The 18,604-nt window shown below is 34.5% G+C and overlaps 2 protein-coding genes across 5 annotated transcripts; both read right to left on the bottom strand.

Annotated features, from left to right (window-relative positions):
* On the bottom strand, positions 276-932 carry LOC18604505 (type 1 phosphatases regulator ypi1). The gene has a single exon (XM_018116759.1). The coding sequence runs from the start codon at positions 799-801 to the stop codon at positions 463-465; it is 339 nt and encodes a 112-aa protein (XP_017972248.1). The 5' UTR covers positions 802-932; the 3' UTR covers positions 276-462.
* Positions 3,082-11,895, bottom strand: LOC18604506 (protein argonaute 1). 4 transcript variants are annotated; one of them, XM_007037027.2, is made up of 22 exons: positions 11,650-11,895; positions 10,479-11,161; positions 10,186-10,394; positions 9,642-9,791; positions 9,411-9,544; positions 9,151-9,260; positions 8,726-8,832; positions 8,271-8,409; positions 8,077-8,193; positions 7,562-7,669; positions 7,400-7,471; positions 6,063-6,185; positions 5,782-5,947; positions 5,395-5,654; positions 5,135-5,277; positions 4,971-5,033; positions 4,824-4,887; positions 4,577-4,712; positions 4,419-4,492; positions 4,206-4,300; positions 3,647-3,678; positions 3,082-3,513 (listed from the first exon to the last, which is right to left on the bottom strand). In XM_007037027.2, exons 2-22 carry the CDS (start codon positions 11,151-11,153, stop codon positions 3,299-3,301), a joined length of 3,192 nt encoding a protein of 1,063 aa, XP_007037089.2. In that variant the 5' UTR covers positions 11,154-11,161; positions 11,650-11,895; the 3' UTR covers positions 3,082-3,298. The 4 variants fall into 4 exon arrangements, with proteins under 4 accessions (XP_007037089.2, XP_017973359.1, XP_007037090.2 ...); XM_018117870.1 differs by having other exon boundaries at positions 11,769-11,872; XM_007037028.2 differs by having other exon boundaries at positions 11,659-11,870.

Here is an 18,604-nt window from a genome sequence, read left to right as displayed (position 1 = left end):
TGGAAAGCAATGTCAGGCAAATTGCACAGTTTTGCGGTGTATCCTAATGAAACAGAATATTCAAGGATTATGAAGCATACCTTTGGTCTTGATGCTGGCATTCCTGGAAAAGCTTAACTAAGCAGAAAGATGGGTCTTCAACCTGTAGGAAAAGATTTTTAACCAGAAAATAAAACGACAATCTCTCAAGTCATCCCCAAATATTAGGCAAAACATCAATCTGTTGAACATCCAGTCCAGCAATGGAGGTTAAGTCCATCTTTAGCCATCACATGTTAAACAATCATATCAATTGCAAATATTATTAGGAATCAAACAATTTAAAAATGACAATATATCTTCTAAAACATTATATAGATTGACCCAAGGCAGAAAATATCTAAAATCAACACTAGATAGAATTTCATCAAATCTGCTCATTACATCCATAATAATGGTCATAAACCCATATTCAAAACAAAATCAGGTGCTGATGGCCGTGCAGCTATCCTTGGAGCAATCACGGCCGTTGGATGGTTGGTGATGATGATGATCATGACCCTCATCATCACTATCGTCCTCGTCAAAGGGCTTTTCTTTATGGAAAACGCAGCAGATCTTGGAGCTCTTCTTGTTCATGAACTCGTTGTCCACGGTTCCCTTTTTCCACGTAACTTTCTTTTTCCTGGGGCGGAGTTCGAGGACGAGGGTTTCTTGAGGTTGCGAGGAGGCGCCCGAGTCATCGATCGTTACGGTGGTGGTGACGGAGGAGGTTGATGATGACGGCCTGCCTGTTGTGCTCGTGGCTGTCGGTCGAGCCATCCCTAGCGGTAATCGCCCTTCAATTGCCCTTTTTTTTTTTAGTTGTTGTTGTTGCCTTGTTTTTTATGGAATCCCTTCGCCGTCCAGCTTCATGGTGGACGCCTTCTTTTTATTTTTTGTTTTTGTCACACCTGCGTGCAGAGTACATAAGTGACTCTCTCTCTATCTCTCTGTTTTTTTTATTATTATTATTATTTTTATTTTGGTAAATTCAAAGACCATTTCATTAGTGGCGAGTATAGTAACTGTCACGGATCAAAACTTAAAAATCTATTTGTGTACGTTCTTATATTTTAAAAATAAAATTTAATTATACGAGTGACTTTTTTTATTTTTTTATTATTTTGATAAATTCTCTCTTTGTTTTTTTTATTATTTTGGTAAATTCAAGACCATTTGATTAGATCATGAGTATAGTAGCCCAATATGTGAAAAATAAAATTTAAAAAAGTTTTAAGTAAATTTATAAATCACATATTTACGTTTTCAATTCAAAAAATATATCTAATATGCAAGACTCACTCTATCTGTTGCTGATGTGAGATACGTAACATTCGACTCTAATTCAATTGTGTAACACTCTCGAGAGATTCTTATATTAATCTGGGTCTACCTCGACCATTTATCTTTCATGGGATTCCACATTCAGGCCTGTTCTGATATTACTTGTCACGGATCAAAACTTCAACTCAACTTTGTGCAACCTTAAATTCTGAAAATAAAATTTAAGTAAACTTATAAATCATAAGTTTACGTTCTCACTTCAAAAAATATGTTTGATAAGTAGTGAAAGATATATGTTTATATAATCAAAATTCACTTTACTTTTTATTGACGTGAGATACGCGACAGTAAGCTATTGTAAAAAAAGTTAAAAAAATAAAATAAATTTTCTTTCTCTCGAATTCCTCTCTCGTTCTTCATCTACGAAGGCATCCAAACAAGAATAAGATAGAAAATTGAGTTTTTATCATCTATTTACCCGAAGGGGAGAATGGAACGTTGATCCAATCCTGCTTCGAGAGTTCACCGGGGCACCCGATCCTGCCTTTTTATTTTTGGGTTTGATCCTGCTTTTCCTCTTTCGAGTTGGAAAAGAGGTGTAAAAGGGCTTGCAATCATCTATTAATAAGAAGATGTACCTACTACGATTAAGGAATGAATCAAGACTAAAATTTAAAATCAAAATTATCAACTTCATCTAAAACATTTCAGCTTATAAAAACCGATTTTAAAAAAAATAATCACAAAAAATTTCAAATTCAAACAGGCGCAAAATTTTGTTCTCATCTTCGAAACTTTAAAACCATAAGCCCATCAACAAGGCCAGCAATCAGGAATAAAATTAGGAATCAAAGTGCCCAAAAAATCAGCATACCAATTCTCCAAATAATCCATTAGCATTTGGGTCAATACCATGGTCATATATATATATATATATATATATATATATATATATATATATATTGTGAAGGAGACACATAAAAAGCAGTCGCATACCAACAATCAATTCTTTCGGTCTAAATAACTATATTTGAAAACAGTTATAAGCTGTCAAAAATTAGTAACAGTGATTAAAAATAAATAAAGAAGCTGAAACAGAAAGCTTTTTATAAAATTAGTAACTAAACATGAACGAATCATTACATTAGAAAACACATTGAAAACATGACTTTTGCAGCAAACAAAGATGAAACTTACCCATCAACAAATAAAGAGAAAACCAAGTAAATAGCGCGAGCCCATAAGATTTGCATCAAACAGTAACCAAATATGCATAAGCATACACAAGAAGATAGAATTAATGATTAGGATCATGTAATTCACATTAGAAACACAGGATCATTAACAATAACTGCCAGATAAATTAATATTCAGCTAAACACTATAAGACAATATCCCAAACACATAACGACGGCATAAAAGAAATCAAACTAAGCGTTAGGAAAAAACAAAATAGGATTCAAACTGAAGTTTGAGCGTCTCGGTTGCATTGCTTCGGGTTGGGGTTTTATTTATTTTAATTTTGTTTTTCCCATTTCTGAGTTTAAATGTCTTGACACGCCAGCATTTTGCTAATGGAGTTACACATCAACTCATATACAAGTTGTAACTGTTTTTTTCTTTTTTTTTTACGTCTAATCAAGATTCAACTTGAACGAACTAACCCTTGGAATCCTAGTCACAGTCATCTATGCTAACTCTGTTCTCTATTTCAACCGTTCCACCTCGAGGAGAGGGAACTTGGTCGAAGACGGTCAATTTCCATAACCGTATAACTGACTAGCTCAGATCCGGGTGAGGCATAATTAATGGATCACTTAACATAGTTGTTTACCTGTCAACATTGTAGAACACAATAAAAGCTTAAAGGTACTGACAAAGGATAGTTTTAGTCCTACACTCCAAAGCCAAACCACACACTTTAGGAACTGTTCAAAGTACTAGATTTAACACCACGGAATAAATATGGTTCACCAGTATGATCAACTACCCCCTAGCAGTAAAACATAACCCGCTTGACATTTTCTTTCAAGGCAGGCAGAGGTCTCACAGCAGCACTAGCACCAGGTCCTCTTGTGCTTCGTGCACCCCCCACACCTCCACGCCCAGCAGCTGTCCCACTTGTCATTGATCCACTGTCTGAAGTCTCCGGTTCCATATAAAAACGAGCTCGGAATGCAGCAAGATGTGCATAATATGCAGGGGGAACTGCAAGTTCATTAGTGCCAAGATTGTTAATCACAATAAGAGCAAAAACACAGGTGGGATGTGGTACAGAAAATAGCTGACACTCGAGCACACATTTGTAGTTGGTTTAAAAGAAAAAGTATAGAGAACTAACCAATTGACACAGATCGCGTGCACCTTGCATATCTGCAAAAGGTTGGAAAAGTTAGAGATACCAACTCATATTCCTGTCTTCATCTTGGGAGATGGATAGTTTTCGCTTAAAAAAAATGCTCATTCCAATGCTTAAAAACTTTTTTGGACAAAAAAAGACATCCTAATTGATTATATTTCTAAACAGTCATTTTATACGACTAATTTTTGTTCAACAATAAATTTAATTATAACCGTTAATTAATTATAGAATTTATATTATAGATAAGAAAGAGAGTTCTAATTCAAATATAATAGTAATTTATTCAAAATGATGAAAATAATTAATTTATCATCACTTTTTGATGAGAGTGTTATTTATTTATACTTCAGACAATATATTTCAGAAACATTAGCGTTTATATATACAAATTTATTGTTTAGAAATATGAAAAATAAGTATTCAAGTTTATCAAATGTGACATCAAATACTTATATCTTTATTGGAGAGGACCACCACTCGTCCAAGCAAAGGTAGCAATATAAAGACTCAATGCATTAAGATCAAGGCAAGAACATACGTATAGCAAAGGTTGTTTGTGAGCGACTGCAATGCATCAGCTGTGAACTTGTTCTCATCCCACAGCACATGGTAATGTGCTGGACGGCTTGTACCCTGTATACCAAGTTGGTGAAAATATTAGAAACATAAACTCCAAACTCAATCTATCAAATCTATCAAAAAGCAAAGACAAACATTCTAGCATAGAATGTAGAAGCAAATCAAGTATGACCTGAATCCCAGCATGGCTGCATAAGTAGAAGTCAAACTCCGTTGGATGACAGATTTTGGAGTCCACAACTGTGCCTGCAAAAGACATACAGGTGGAATTCTAAGATCATGATGTTATAGTGAAATCATAGTAAATTATATGCGTGAATTAGTACTTACCAGGTAAAATGTTGCCACTCTTGTCAACAGCATTGCGATCATTATGGTTATTAGCAAACAACCTTGTGTGGTGTCGCTTTTGTACCACAACAAAAGTAACAGGAGGCTGATAGTTTGGCTCCAAGGAGGCACATGCCTGAGGTTAAATAAGCAAAAGGTAAATGAAAAGAGGATTACATGCAGAGCATTAAAACTAGAAAGTGACGTACAAATTACCAGTAGTATGTAGTCAGCACAGCAACCTTACCTTACGAATAGCATCAAGTTCATACAGCAAGACTTGATAAAACTGGCCCTCACTGACACCATCCCTGCATATAGAAAATAAAAAATAAATCATTAAAACTAAGTATAAAGAAAAAGGAAGAAGAAAACAGACAGCAGCTTGAAATGCCTGTAGAAAATGATGCGCTGTGGCTTCTGTCCAGTGGCTCTTCGGAAAGATATTAGGAGCTCCCTGCATTACGGACAACAAAAAATGATTTCAGACAAGCTAAACTTAATAGCTACCAATGATAAATGTAGTTCTAACTAGAAGATACATGAAGAAAACCATACTTAATCATGCCACCAGACACAGTCCCCCTTACAGGATCCTGCCATGTCTTGTATAAATCTTGAATAAGCTCCTGGCGATGAGCTTGAGCACAAACCAGGCCGGCATATTTCGTAACCTCAGGCCAATCTTGGGAGGCAACAACCTGAATTTTTAATTAAGTATGAATTAATGGTTAAAATTTCTAAGACAAGTAAATTACAATGACCATGATATGCAAGCATCCAAAAGCAGAAAGAAAGCGATGTACTGAAAAACATACAGCTGCAATAGAGGGGCTTGAATCCTCCCCAGGGTGAGGATGGGTAACATCAGCACCAAAAATTATAGTTGGCCGGTCACTAACTAGAGGAATTCTTCGTGATATTGCATCAACAAGAACTGTATTCCTTCCTCCAACCTTGACATTAATCTTCAATGCCACATTGGCCAAATATTGTTTGCTCATTTTATATACGTGTTTAGTAAGGCAGCACTGAGAAACAATTCCAAGATCTGTTTCACAAATCCGTTTCAAATCACCTGCAAGAAAAATAGAACATTTCAATGAATGGTATAAACTTTTTTTCTTAAGAGACAAGAAATAAAGGTTAATACACAACAAAATAAATATGGAAAAATAAGGTTTTCAGATGCCAAAATTTTATACCATAAAGAGAGCCATTATTATCTGGCAGAATAACAATAAGCAGGTCAAGCTCCTTGTTCTGGGGCTGGAGTTTAGTCATGGCATCATGATACCGTGTTTTCAAGACCTTCTCCACCTGCTCAGGACGTGCACTAATTGGAGGAAGCACTGGTTCAGGAGTAAAAGCCTGCAAATGATACAAATACCAATGTTCACAGAAAACCTTTACAAAAAACTGTTCAACAATAACCAAACTAGGATCAATATGACAAACTTATGTCAGATTACTGCAACCTCCTTACCATGCCAGAGATATAACACATTTGTGCAAGTTCATAACAAAAACCTCGGGCTACACTATCTTGGACTTGCCGAGAAAAATTTATGCAGATCCAGTTGTTAACAGTCCCTCCATTAACCATTTTCTACAACAAAATAATTAGAAATCAGAAAATGTATCATGAACATTTTCACATTCAACCATTCCAAGTTGAAGAAATAAACTCCATGCATGCAAATGCGTGTGCATATGAAACAAAGCAATCATTTAGGTGGATTGTCGAGGAAATCAACATGTTCATGGCAATAGATTGTGAACAAACACTCAACTAGGATAGACACAAAAATAAAGCTGACACCTTGATATATTACATTCAGTGTAAAGCCATTAATTATAAATTACAAAGTTTAGGGCAGGCTTCTGAATTGGTCTCTATGACTCCTGGATTACTCTAAACCCATCCCTGATTTACCAACCCAACATCAAAATAGTCATATTTGGTATGAGTCGGTCCCCAAGCTCATCTCTTTCAACTAACTTTGGAAGTTCAAATTTCAAAGGTTTGAAAAGCCTAAAAATTAACAAATCTAGTTAGTTTCATTGTTCAAGAAAACTCGGCACAACAAAAAAATACTCTTACTTTTCTCCTTTTCTTCTAGAAATATGTTGTAAAATTATTGTGTAAAGTTAGACAGTTATATTGTTTACAGTTAAAATGTTCTCTTATTTAAAATCCAAACAATTTTCACTGCATATCTCCTCACCAAATTCACCCTTCAATTCTGGCATTGACTATATACACCATCTTTCTACCTTCCCTCACTCTCCTAACAACCATTTCTCTTAACTTTTCTTACTTAAATAACCAATCAGTCAGAGAAACCAAAACGCAAAGTTTTAAATGATAACCTATACTATTATTAAAGCTCCTAATTAAGTTTGATATCACAATCAAGTAACACCAATTCAGTAAATTGACAAAAAAAAATCATAAAATGAAAAATACGTAACAATATGGCCATATTAGTTATTTACTTTCCCTTGAAAGTAGGATCCATATTTCTAACCCCACTTTTGTTCCTACTTTTTCTGTATTCTAAAAATCTGTACATGCAATTATTCTAACTTCTTCTCTCTTTTCCATTTAATGATAAACTATAAACTTTTTTTATTGTTTAAATATTTATCTAAATAATCAAATTAATTATCTATTCCACCCACATATTAGGTGTGCATGATACTACTTTGATTAATACCAAATACACAATGAGACCACAGGTACAGATATACTGCATAAACCCTCTCAACATTAGACAATGTATGCTCTAGCATTAAAACAATATTGACAGCTAGAGATACCTTATTCATCATATTCCATTGCCCAACTTGAGGCAGGCAATCCTTCTCTCTACCCGTATCATGATATTTAAGCTACAAGCAAAACAGATATTACAACAACAAAATCAAAATCTGAAAGGAATAAAAAATTGCAAGAAAAAGAATAGATAATTGAAAACTTACCCATGGTGCGGGAAGAATACGTGCTTCAACTGAAGCAAGCTTCTCACTGATTTTAATTCCAAATTCTTTTGCATAGGGGTCCTCATGATAAGCATTGTGGTGTACGGTCTATATATGAAATATAATAAATTAGTTTAAAATTAACAAACCAGCAACTCATTGGACAATTTTGTCTTCATTTAAAGAGTTCACAGCCAAAAACCACAACAGACTTTTATATTCAAAGGTTCTTTAGGGTTAGATACCAAATCAGTCCTCATTTAATATATAATTACCTAGATACAGCATGTTGGCATGCATGATTAACACGATCTTTACAATGCCAGTTGTTCACATGCAAACATCAGATAAAGATGAAAAAAGAAAAGAGAAACATTTTATATAGCTTAGAGACAAAAAAAAGAGAAGAAAACAAAATCAAATAGCAACTCATCAAAAGAAACAAAATATTCTAGAAATGGTATCTATTTAAAAAATGAGACTCATGTGAAAAAGAAAAGAAAAAAATATCACACCTTCATAATATCATACTCTCTTTCCTGAGGGCGCTGGCAGGTGACCTTCAGCAAAGCAGTGATCTGTCTCTCATTCAACCTCTTGGAGTACCTCTGACCCTCAACAATCTTGCATACCTATGTGAATCAAAACTTATCAGTATGCATGTCCATATATCAATTAACTCTTCGAACAACTATACAATGCACTTTACCTCCATAGGCAAATAATTTGGTCTCTGCTGGTTTCCCACTTGTAGACATGGCCATTGAGTGTGTTGAATGATGAAACCATAAGTTTCATAAAAGTACTCCACAACAGATTTCATTGTACCTCTATCATCCACAGGAAAACTTGTGAAACAATAAAGTGTGTTAGAATGTAACCAGGAAACCTAACACATACATCATGTGCCCTATATAATTGGCCTAAGTTCAAAAAGCAGAAAGATGGATGACAGTTTCTCTTCAGTAACATTTTATGATATTTTCTTAGCTCTTCTGGTTTTTAGAAGATGATTTATTCACTCGAAACAAATGAAACAATTTTGCTCCATATTTTTAAGTAAAACCAATATTTCGCACATCCCAATAACGAAGATTGATTGATATTAAGAGGAAAGAGAGCTTCACAAAGAGCTATTACATCACAGATAACAGTAATACTCACGTCAGCTCCCTAGTTGCTTGAGATGTTAAACCAGATATACGATATTTTCTTCGCATGTTTCCACGATGTGTAACTTCCACCTTGACTCCTCTAAGAGCCTTTTTGATCTATTTATACAAAAGAAAATATAATGTGACATAAATTACTACATGTAACCTTCACTGAATACAAAATATATAGGGAAAAAAGTTGAGTTTAGACAGGAAAAAGAATAGCTAAAATAATAGAAAACAAGCACATATAATTCCATAGCAGACTTTTTTATCTGCTGACACAAAAAGCAATGTGCTCATTTCCTGATAATAGATGTTAGAAATTAGCTGATTTTCCAATAAGAAAGAGAGATAATAAAAGAAAGGGTAACAAAGTGCATATTTGATTGGTAAATTATAATTTGCAACCAAAAGAAAATGAAGAAAAATTACCTTTACACGATCAGCATCAGATAGTGGTCTTGAAGAAACATCCCGATTTAGCAATTGTGTTACGAAATCAATGACTGGCAATGGCTCAATGAAAGCAGTTGAAGACATATCTGTACCACAGGAAATTGTCAACATAAGACAATGTTAAACTGAGGCAGAGAGATCAAATGCAGGCACAACCACAAATGAATGGACCGAACCACCTAAGGCATGCAAAATGGACCAATACAAGGAAAATGTTAGCATCATAAATACAGTACCAATATTCAGTGACAGTCCCATCTGTGTTGGACGAATGCTTTGGTAGAAACCACGCCAGCTTTCTAGTCCCTCACCTAAAGGCTGCCTTCTTCCTAGATCAGGGGAGTAAAAAGAACGGCCAACAGGACAGTACCTATCATCGATTACCTTTAGTCTTTCAAATATCAAATTTGGAAAGCTCAAGCAGTGTGGTATACATATATGCCAAGGGAAGAACCGAATAGCAGTACCTAGTAGTAGGCAACTCACGAAGAACAATGTCAAGAACTTGAAGGGCTTCCTGAGGTGCATCAGCTTGCTTCCCTTGCAAAAAGAGTCCAAGATGGTGCAGATCAGCACGTGCAGCCAATTTGATCACAACTCTAAATTCGCGCTCTCTTCTGCACCAAGATTATGATAAGAGACGGAATATAGATGAAAGAAAGAAAAGGTCAAAGCCCCATTTCATTAGAACTTTTTTTTTTATACTATCCTTCTGCATCAATAAAATTTAGGAGGAAAATTAAGTATTAATCACTCATTCAACATTGAAGAACCTATTCTTTTGGAATCAAAGAAAAAGCAAAATTTAGCATTTCAAAACCAGAACTTTTCAAATTTCTAACCTCTGATCCCATGACTGAGGTGAAAACACATAGAAAACAATTGCTAAAGTATTATCTTTTGTCTTTCCTTTTTTTTTTTATTTCTAGGAAACAAATGGAACTTACATAACAACAAATAAATAAATCTGTGATACGAATGTTGAACGAAAACATGAAGTTAAGGAACAACCTTGGAACTCCTGACCCATCATCTTCATCAATAAGAGTGATCTTAAACTCCTTTGACACAAAAGGAAGAGGTCCAGCAGTGTAAAGACTCTTTCGGCCATCATAAGCAGGAAGGCGCTTTCCAAGATGTGATTCTCTGTATAATTTCACCAGTTGTCCCATCACAGCCCGGTTCACCCCTCGTGATGTAACCTCCGGTGTTATAGTGACCTATTTCCGTTCACAATAGCAATCAAAAACCTGCAAATAAAGGCAAAAACCAACACAGAGAACACTGACAAAGAAAGAACTTACATCATACTGGTGCAAATCTTTATCTGGAAGTTCAGCAAAGAAATGATTAGCCTTGACTATACACTTAATGCCAGTGCAACCCTTTCCAGGCCGAAGAGGAAACCTCACTGATTTGCTTGAGGGAGGGACTGGCTGAACTGCTTGGCTAGCTTCTTGCTGGATGGACAGCTGCTGAACTTGCTGTACCAGAGGCGCATAATCATGTGGTCCGGATGATGAACCTGCCTCAGATGGGGCAGGCTGGGGGGTCACAGCAGCTTGAAAAGATAGGGTTGCTTGGTGCAGCTCGGGTACAGGTGGTCGGGATGATCCACCGGGGAAAGATCCTCCTCCACGGCTACCACCACCTCGACCACTGCCATATCCCCCTCGACCTCCTTGCTGGGAAGGCCCTCCCCTTCCCCTACCTTGGTATTCAGGGGGTCCTCCAGCAAACTGCTGTTGGGACACGCCACGACCCCGACCACCACCACCACCACCACCACCATAACCTCCCCGACCTGCTTGCTGGGACTGAGGAGCCCAACCTCTTCCAGCTTGGTAGCCTCCTCCTCCACCTCCTCCCTGTTGTTGAGGATGACGTGGGAGACCACGACCGCTGCCAACACCTGTATCTTGGGACTGAGAACTTTCACCTCCAGCTGAAGCAGCATCGGATTTCTTCTTCCTAACCATGATGGTAACTGTACCAGGATAGCAAAACAACAAGAAGACTCATATCAGTAAAAAAGTAGGCAGCAAGCGTTTTCAATCAAAACTAAAAAGGTCTTGCTCATCCAATGAAACTTAAAAAAAGCGGTTACCAACAAAATAATAAAACTTATATAAAACATTGAGTAATTCTACTTTGCAGAGCGGAACAAAACAAATACATTTATAAAATCAGAGGAAGAAAATTGGAAGCCCTAGCATCAACAACCCTAACATAGCATAAAAAACTGAGAAACAGAGTAATCGAAACCCTAACATAGACAGGAATAAAAGCATGAAAAATTGTCCAGATCGTTTGAAACCCAAATGGGCGAACGCAGATACCGAAGATCTAAGACGTAGCAGAGAAAATATAAGCCAGTAAAAGAAAGATCCGCAGAAAAAACAAGAGAAAAGCAACATAAACAAAGCCAGAGAAAGCAGATCCGTGAACAAGGGAAAGACAAGCAAAAAGGCGTACAAGTTTCACCTGAAAACCGCCGTCGGAAAACCGCTTAATCGTCTAAAAATGTATATTATTGCAAATATTTTAATATAAAAACGAAGTGAAATAAAATAACAGAGAGGAAAGGGCCGTACGACTACCACTCACTCCACTCTCCAGTATCCTCCTTTTGGGGGCAGAGAAAAAGACTAACTAGACAGCGGCTTCGCTACCTTTTATATATATTTACGTGAAAGACACAGAAAAAACGCCCAAATAACCAAATAATAAATAATAAATATATTAGTAAATAATAACAAACCCTAAGGCGAAGAAAAGGCCCCCAACCCAACCCGAACCTTTTCTTAACATTAACAATACCAAAAAGCTACTTAACAAATCAAAAGGTTGTACCACAACGTTTGTAATATAAAAAGCAGTGTTAGGTGCAAGAAAATGACCACTCCATCCCTACTTTCTTACTCTGCTTTGCCTACCTGGCTCCTTCCCCCACCATACTCTCTTTGCCACGTGTCCTTCTCCACTCCCCACCTTCCCATCTCTCCCCCACTACGTCCTTCTTGCCTGTTTGCTTCGTCCCCCCGCACTTCGCCCCCCGCCTTTTTTAATCCCAACTGTTTACTCTAGCTCCATTCATGTACGGATTTGATCCTTTATTAAATTTTTAGGTTGTTGCCTGCACACTGCAGCCGGTTATTGACGTTTCATAATATTATCGAAGATTAGAAATAAATAAAATATAAAAAAGTTATTTACAAAGATAGTTTATTTTAAATTTACTTGTAAGGTAAGTAAATTGAATGAAAAAGTATTCTAATCTTAAACTTTTTTTAGAATGTAAGTAAAGTAAATAACATAAAAATAAATATTTTAAAAATTAGACTTACTTATTATACAAGTACAACAACTTTTCTAAAATGCAAGTAAAAAATATAAAAATAAATATTCTAAAAAACTAAACTTATTTATTATGCAAACAAAATAATCAACAAATAAGGAAAACTTAAATATCAAAAGTATTCTAATTGCTTTAGCATATTTTACTTGCCTACTACTCTTTTTAATAACTATCGAACTCCTTTCATGTGAACTACCCTGTGTGCTTCTATTTCTGTAGACAGTGTGCATACGGCTCTGTTACGTGTATGACCCATATCCTAAGTTAATTCTCCTTTACGCCTCTCAAGTTGGAGCATAAAAATTAGAAATGTCCAACAAAGTTTGAAACTACTCTCAACTAAGTTGCTTGTCCAAGTGCATTTTGAGGCATTAAAGAATTCATACAGCAGCATCAAAGCAGGGCTGGCTTTAGCATAAAGCCAGCAAAGCCCTTGCTTTAGGCTTCATAATTTTCTAGACCTCATAAATTTATATAATATAATTAATTATATTAAATATATATATAAATTAAAATAATTAATAAAATATTTTTTAAATTAAATGTCTATTAAATATTTATTTTCTTTTACTTCCTATCTCTTATTAATTCTCAACTATTTATCTCACTTCCTTATTTATGTGAAAGTCAAAATAATTAATAAAATCACATATTCTCTCACTTTCTCAATTATCTGTCTAATAAATTTTTATTTTTTATCACTTCCCAATTCCCATAATGCTAATAATTCTCAATTATTTTTTTTCTATTTTCAATTAACAGAATATGTTTTTAATGATCTCCTACTAACAGTAATTTTTTTTAATTTCAATAAAAAGGGTCTCATTTATTTTTTTTTTTGGCTCAATAAGGACCTCATTTAAATATTTAATCGTTTTAAACCTTTAAAGGTATTGAGCCGCCCCTACATCAAAGTATGGTTGTCTTAGACTCTTATATTGTCTGGACTATCATACCTCATGGAAAAAATGGCATGAAAAAAGAAGAAGCATTATTCTATCTAGACGCCCAAAGTCTCCAAAAACTATAAATCAAATCCGAAAGATAAAATAAAGTCAAAAAGAAAAAAAAAACTCACAAGAGGTGGATCATATTTGAAAAAATTCTCCTAAAATGGAAAAGTAAACGAATTAGACAGAAAAATAAAAAAAGATTTGGGATGTGATCGTTGGAAAAGAGAGAGAAACAAAGAAAAAAAGGGAAGGAAAGGTAGTTTGGTGTTGGTTTAATTGAGAATAAGATGGTTCAGCGTTTTTTTTTTAAACATTAACTAAAAATGTAAAACACCTTTTTTGTGTTTGTGTTTGTTGCACAAATTTCAAAAAAGAAAAAACAAAAACAGGATTACTAAACACGCTTTTTGTTAGTGTTTTTATAATTCTGCAAATAAAAACAAAAAAATAACAAACATTTGCGTTACCAAACAAGGTTGAAGTAATTTTTTGTTTTGTTTGTGTTAGTATTTCTTCAAAAAGGATTGATAATAATAGTTAAGTTGTAACGACCCCTCTTCAGCCGCTACCGGCGTCTGAGACTTTCGAGAAAACTAGCCAAGTCCCGAATAAGCCTTCAGAGATATCAATTATCAACTATCACACATTCATTGGACAATCTTGTAATCATCACAATTTTATTAATAATAAATATTCTCGATACATTGTATTCCATCATCACATAAGTATGTTTACGTTGTACCCAAGTGTTTGTTTCCATAACTGAATATACTATAATTGACCCAACCTCTAACAACGGAGCGACTTGGAATAGGTTGCTAGGAGATGCCTTACCTACATCGCGATGGACCATAATGCCAATGAATAGCTCGCTAGTTGATCACTATCTGTAAAAAAGAAATAAGGGGGTGAGTCTCATAGACTTAGTGATCATTGGCTCCGTGAGCAGAGGATAGATGGGAAACAAGCAATAAGGTAAAGATTTTGAATAATAAAAATTTCAAGAGTAGATAAAAATATTTAATTCAACCGGAGATTTGTGCCTTATATATATAAGAAAATATCAAGAATCTCCTGTAAGTCATAATCAAACATAATGTATATCAAGTCAAGTAAGTAAACTTTTGTGCAGCGAGAAGGTTAATAACCATTTTCAAACTAAATCAGTAAAATATCATTTTAAACCTCGTGTTCGTAAAAGATCTCTACAGTCGAAATTATCTCATGTAATACTCAAATTAAATCAATAAAGTTGGGCAAGCTCCCGCGAAACCAAATAATAACCAAGTTTATACACAATTCGCAAATTGCCTTGAATACGAGGGTAAAATTTATATAATAGTAAAACCAGGGGGAGCTGTAGAAAACCGTATAATTTCGTTTTCACTATGCAAGAAATAAGAGTTTAAAAACCCAAAGAGATTTTTGTCTCGAGTAGGAAATCAAATAAAATTTGTGGTCCCACTACCACGTAATAACATTCGGGAGCCTCGCTCCACCGAATCTCACATGCCATGGCAGTCTCAACGATATTGGCAAACATCGAAGAAATCAAGCGATCGCAACCACGTAATCATCTGATGGCCTAGCCACGCATACAAATATCACAGGCCATGGTCCCCACCACACCTAACCGCCTGTCAGCGACCCAAAGGTTCTCTAGTTAGAGCTCACTCGTGCATGAGGGTCACACTTAACCGAAGTGACAACCGACCTACTCTCGAATCTCTCGATTTGTAAAACCATTTTGAAATTGTGTTATGTCCTTAAAAGCTCGTCTCAAAATTATTTCCAAAGCATCCAACATTGGGTATAAAAAAAAAATCTATCATTTTCTCAAAATAAATTTATGCATGAACTTCAAAACAATAATTTACATGGTGGATAAGCAATATAACCATGAGTATACACTGCACAAATTAAGGCACAGATTTTGAGGCAAAACAATGCGAAGGGCTTGTTTTTCGATTTTCAAAACACTTTACATATAATTTATACATATATATATGCAAAACGATTTCTAAACGTAATTTGCAACCACAATTTCCTAAGATTGCTACCAGCACATGCTATCCACAATTTTCAAGTTTAAAATAAATCATACGTATAGGTATATATTTACAAAAATTTTAAAATTGACACCCCTTACTCACCTCAGAATAGCGGGACACTACATCGCTATTAATTCGAAAATGTATCTACTTACGCTTTCTTGTCGATCGCTCGCTATTTCCTCCGACCTGCTACCACAATGCACCACTTTTACTTATTTTTCTTAAATATTGAAACCCACTTAATTAATATATGTATATATCTTATTTTATTCTAACATTATTATTATATATTTTATTATTTTCTTACCTTTCTTTCCAGTTTATTTTTTTCACTCTTCTACTCGTTTTTCTCTTCATTTCTTCTCTTTCCCTCTTCTTCCATTTATGTTACCTTTTCACTAAAATGAAAATTCCATGTTTATACTCTCTCACCCACTCTTTCTCTCACATGGTTCAACTTCCATCTTTACTCTTCCTCCCCCAACGTCGGCGACAAACAACCCCTTTTTGCCTTTCCTCTCCAACCGACAGTGCACCCAAAAACTTCTCCCCTTAAAATCGGCAGCACTTCCTCCTTTCCTTTTTCTCTTTAAACCGACAGCACCAACTCTTTGTTTCTCTCCCATAAGCTGGCTTCCTCTATTCTCTCCCTTACCGCTAGTCACCTTCCTTTTCTTCTTCTTTTTCTTTCTTTTTCTTTTTCTTCTCTCCCTTCTTTCTCCTCCGACACGCTATTCTTCCTCTCTCTCTCTCTTTCTTTTTCTTCTTTTTTTATTTCTTTTGGCCGGTCCCTTCATCATTTCTTCTCTTTCTTTCTTGACTTTTCTTTCTTCTTCCCTTTCATTTCTTTTATCTCTCTTTCACTCCTCACTTTACTCACCAATTTAGCCGGCCCCTACCACATTCATTTCATTTCTTTACTTTCATTATTCTTTATTATTTAATCTTATCCTTCTCTCCATTTGGTCACATGGGTGGCTAGCCCATGAACCCATACATTCCTTTGACTTTTCCTCATCTATTTATGTTTTAAAGCTCATGGCCAACCTTTAAAGTATTATTCCCATCCGTCACTTCCATTCTTTTTTTTTTTTTTATTCTCCTTAGTTCTCTTTCTTTATTTATTCCATCCATTTAATTTACATATCATTTCACATATATTTTCCTTTTTAATGCCACCATATCATTCAATAATATCTCATGAACCTCCAAATATTAAAATTACACATAACCCTTAACTTTTCTTTATTTATCGTATAACCCTCCAAACTTTCTTCTCTTATAATTTGATCCTTCCGACACATTTTAAAATTCTCATTTCTTTCTATCTTTCTTCCTTTATACGTATACAATCAAAATAGCGAAGTTGCATTTCAACGCGGTATCAACATAATATTTAAATATTTACTCACTCACGCTACCTTAATTTTAATACAAACATGCAGGTCTCACTTATGTCATTTATCTCCAAAAATTCATTCGTTCTTCTTCTCCCCCATTTAAATTGATCATATAATCCTTCTTCAGACTGATTCCCTTAATTAATAAAATATTAATATTTTAATATTATTTTATTTATAAAATAATATTTTATTCTAAAATATTCTTTTCACTCGTAACCGTTCTTTGACACTTAAATTTACATCAAGTGACCCTTCGTCTTATCGATAGGGTCTTATTGACTGCTAAATGAGGTCATGGGATGTTACATAAGTAAAGATGTAAGGTTAAGTATTAATTTCTTTTTTTAGTTTAATTTTGTTTTGAAATTTAATTGTCTTAAATAACAATGTTGATTTCATATATATGTTATTGTACAGACAATAGTGGATAAAAATTATGTTTAGTGTGCATCATTTGAGTTGTCATTCAGTGTAGATAAATATTTATAAACATGAAAAATTGTTGCCGTTACAAAAGACAATTGTATTAAATGGTTTACTCGTGAGATGAAAATGTTTATTTTATACATGATTTATCAAGATTTATTATAGTAAATGTTGTCTAATAGAGGTACAATATGTTTGGTTTTATTTTTGTATGAATATTTTCAATCACTCTTTGTTTATGTTAATTTGTTTTTTGTTTTGATTATGTAATTTTTATGATTTATTTGATTTTTTGTGACAACATTCAGCCAACAACAATAATTATTCCTCCTCACAAAAATCCCCAAAATCCTCCACACCATAATTCCTTACTTTCTAGTGAAGGAAAGATATCAAAATGAAGGAGGCCAAAAGAGAGGGTTTAGATAATGTAGTTTTGGTGTCAAACCCTGCTTTGTAAAATAATTATAATGTCATTCACATGCTCGATAGAATGTTTGTATATTTAGAAAGTTCGAGAAATCGTTAAAAGATGATATTGCCCCTAATGATACTATTGAGTCGATTAAGCCTCAAACTAGTTCAAATAGAAAATTTAAAGTGAAATTAAGAGTTTCACAGTTCAGGGATGACTCAAAATAGTAATTCGGAGTTCGATGATCAATTTGGAGTCAAACCGAAATTTTCACTATCAAGGGGCAAAATCGTAATTTTTTCACTCACGGATAAATTTTGAGATTTTGAGAGAATTTAGATCACATTTGACAAATTGGAGAATGGTATGAGTATAAGGGATGAAAAATATGTCTATGGGCAATTTTTCAATTTTTGGGGTAAAAACGTAATTTTTCACTTTACGGGGGCAAAAGTGTAATTTTTAAAAATTTACTCCACCAAAACTTTGGAAAAGTCTAGAAATTTCATGGAAGATATGGATAAGTGAAGAGGATTGAGTGGTAGAAAAAGAAAGTCAAAAAGAGGGCTAGAAAAAAATAAAATAATAAAATATTCAAAAGGTAAATAAAATAATAATATTTTATTAAGCCTATTAAAAGGCTTGAAAATTCCAGAATTCTTCATTGGGAGGGTCAGCCAAAACCAGCAGGAGAGAGAGAGAAATAAGAACAAACCCTAGAGTGAGAAAATTCAAAGAAAAAGTATGATTTTTCAAGGAATCAAGTGTTTAAAGGTATGATTTTTCAAGCTTAGCTTAAGATTTATCATTTCCATGCATTT

This window comes from Theobroma cacao, chromosome 3 (genome assembly GCF_000208745.1).
Source record: "Theobroma cacao cultivar B97-61/B2 chromosome 3, Criollo_cocoa_genome_V2, whole genome shotgun sequence".
Taxonomy (NCBI): domain Eukaryota; kingdom Viridiplantae; phylum Streptophyta; class Magnoliopsida; order Malvales; family Malvaceae; genus Theobroma; species Theobroma cacao.
Note: the sequence above shows the minus strand (reverse complement) of the source record. Positions and strands in the feature narration are given on the sequence as shown.

What these genes read in the sequence shown, in the direction of transcription:
- LOC18604505 (XM_018116759.1), bottom strand. Translation starts at nt 801, where the DNA reads ATGGCTCGACCGACAGCCACGAGCACAACAGGCAGGCCGTCATCATCA.
- LOC18604506 (XM_007037027.2), bottom strand. Translation starts at nt 11,153, where the DNA reads ATGGTTAGGAAGAAGAAATCCGATGCTGCTTCAGCTGGAGGTGAAAGT. An exon ending in GGGACTGTCACTGAATATTG is followed by an intron (nt 9,261 to 9,410) that starts GTACTGTATTTA and finishes CCTGTGGTACAG; the next exon opens with ATATGTCTTCAACTGCTTTC. An exon ending in ACAAACAACCTTTGCTATAC is followed by an intron (nt 3,679 to 4,205) that starts GTATGTTCTTGC and finishes AACCTTTTGCAG; the next exon opens with ATATGCAAGGTGCACGCGAT.